This window comes from Geospiza fortis, unplaced genomic scaffold (assembly GCF_000277835.1).
Source record: "Geospiza fortis unplaced genomic scaffold, GeoFor_1.0 scaffold1767, whole genome shotgun sequence".
Taxonomy (NCBI): Eukaryota; Metazoa; Chordata; class Aves; order Passeriformes; family Thraupidae; genus Geospiza; species Geospiza fortis.
The window spans coordinates 7,028-9,144 of record NW_005055248.1 but is presented as its reverse complement, the minus strand read 5'-3'; the positions used below and the strand labels follow the sequence as shown (position 1 = coordinate 9,144).

Sequence of the window (2,117 nt, the reverse complement as noted above, 5' to 3'; positions counted from 1 at the left end):
TTGGGATTGGGATCAGGGCTGGGATTGGGATTGGGGTTGGTATTGGGATCAGGGCCAGGATTGGGATTGGGGTTGGGATTGGGATTGGGGCTGGGATTGGGATCGGGGCTGGGATTGGGGTTGGGATTGGGATTGGGGCTGGGATTGGGATTGGGGCTGGGATTGGGATCAGGGCTGGGATTGGGATTGGGGCTGGGATTGGGATCAGGGCTGGGATTGGGATTGGGATCAGAACCAGGATCCTCTCCAGGATCGTTCCCGGCTGTCCCAGGATGGCAGCACCAGCCCCGCCCCATTCCCGGGATTTTCCTCCCCGGGATCATTTCTGGGAACGTTTGGGACGAGCAGGGGCTGAGCTTGGGATCCCTTTCAAACCCCAAAAACCTCGGAATGGGCGGAAATAATTCCCGGGATTCCGGCAGATCCAGGATCTCCTCTCGAACCAGGAGCAGCAGAAACCGACGGAGACCGAGCCCGGCGCGGGTGACTCCGGTATCCCACGGGAATTTGGGGAATTTGGGGGTTTTTGGGATATTTGGGGTATTTGGGAATGTGGGACTCTGGTATCCCAATGGGAATTTTGGGATATTTGAGATTTGGGAATGGGGGACTCCTGTATCCCAACAGGAATTTGGGGATATTTAGGAATTGGGCACTCTTGGGGATTTTGGGGGTTTTGGGGATTTTTGGGAATGGGGGACTCCGGTATCCCAATGGGAATTTTGGGATTTTGGGGTATTTGGGAATGTGGGACTCTGGTATCCCAATGGGAATTTTGGGATATTTGAGATTTGGGAATGGGGGACTCCTGTATCCCAACAGGAATTTGGGGATATTTAGGAATTGGGCACTCTTGGGGATTTTGGGGGTTTTGGGGATTTTTGGGAATGGGGGACTCCGGTATCCCAATGGGAATTTTGGGATTTTGGGGATTTGGGAATGGGGGACTCTGGTTTCCCAATGGGAATTTTGGGATTTTTGGGATATTTGGGAATGGGGGGCTCCAGTTCCCCAATGGGAATTTTGGGATTTTTGGGATATTTGGGAATGGGGGACTCCGGTATCCCAAAAGGAAATTTGGGATATTTCTCCATCCCAAACAATCCCCTGTTCCTGGTGGATTTTCCCAGCCCCCCCAATCCCAATCCCCCATTCCAAATCCCACAATCCCCATCCCACATTCCCAATACCCCATTTCCAATCCCAAATTCCCATTTCCCAGGGAAGCAGCTGCTGCCCTGCACAGTGCACGACCCCAATCCCACATTCCCAATCCCATAATCCCATTCTTCCCAACCCCACATTCCCAAATTCCCAATCCCGTTTTTCTGAATCCCACATTCCCAAATTCCCATTGTTCCAGGGAAGCAGCTGGTTCTCTACACAGTGGATTATCCCAATCCCACATTCCCAATCCCAAATTCCCAGTCCCATAATCCCAAATTCCCAATCCCATAATCCCAAATTCCCAATCCCATAATCCCAAATTCCCATTCCCAATCCCAAATTCCCGTTTTGTTCCAGGGAAGCAGCTCGTGCCCTACACAGTCCAGCCCCTGTTCCTGGTGGATTATCCCAAATTCCCAATCCCATTTATCCCATTCCCAAATTCCCATTTTATTCCAGGGAAGCAGCTCGTGCCCTGCACAGTCCAGCCGCTGTTCCTGGTGGATTATCCGAATCCCACATTCCCACATTCCCAATCCCAAATTCCCAATCCCATAATCCCGAATTCCCAATGCCCCAATCCCAAATTCCCAATCCCACATTCCCAAATCCCCATTTTGTTCCAGGGAAGCAGCTCGTGCCCTGCACGGTCCAGCCCCCGTTCCTGGTGGATTATCCCAAATTCCCAAATTCCCATTTCCCGGGGAAGCAGCTCGTGCCCTGCACCGTTCATGATCCCAATCCCATTTATCCCAATCCCAAATTCCCAATCCCAAATTCCCAATCCCACATTCCCAAATTCCCGTTTTGTTCCAGGGAAGCAGCTCGTGCCTTGCATGGTCCAGCCGCTGTTCCTGGTGGATTATCCCAAATTCCCAAATTCCCAACCCCAAATTCCCATTCCCAATCCCAAATTCCCATTGTTCCAGGGAAGCAGCTCGTGCCCTGCA

The 2,117-nt window shown here is 51.8% G+C and overlaps 1 protein-coding gene across 1 annotated transcript in view; it reads left to right on the top strand.

Moving 5' to 3' along the window:
• The window catches only part of LOC102033748 (heat shock factor protein 1-like), a gene marked incomplete at its 5' end in the record, with an annotated part of 9,462 nt that overhangs the window by 6,533 nt on the left and 812 nt on the right, over window positions 1–2,117 (top strand). The window contains 2 exons of the mRNA XM_031065781.1: window positions 423–492; window positions 1,872–2,059. Of these exons, the coding sequence (XP_030921641.1) occupies window positions 423–492; window positions 1,872–2,059 (258 nt within the window). The remainder of the gene's footprint in view (window positions 1–422; window positions 493–1,871; window positions 2,060–2,117) is intronic.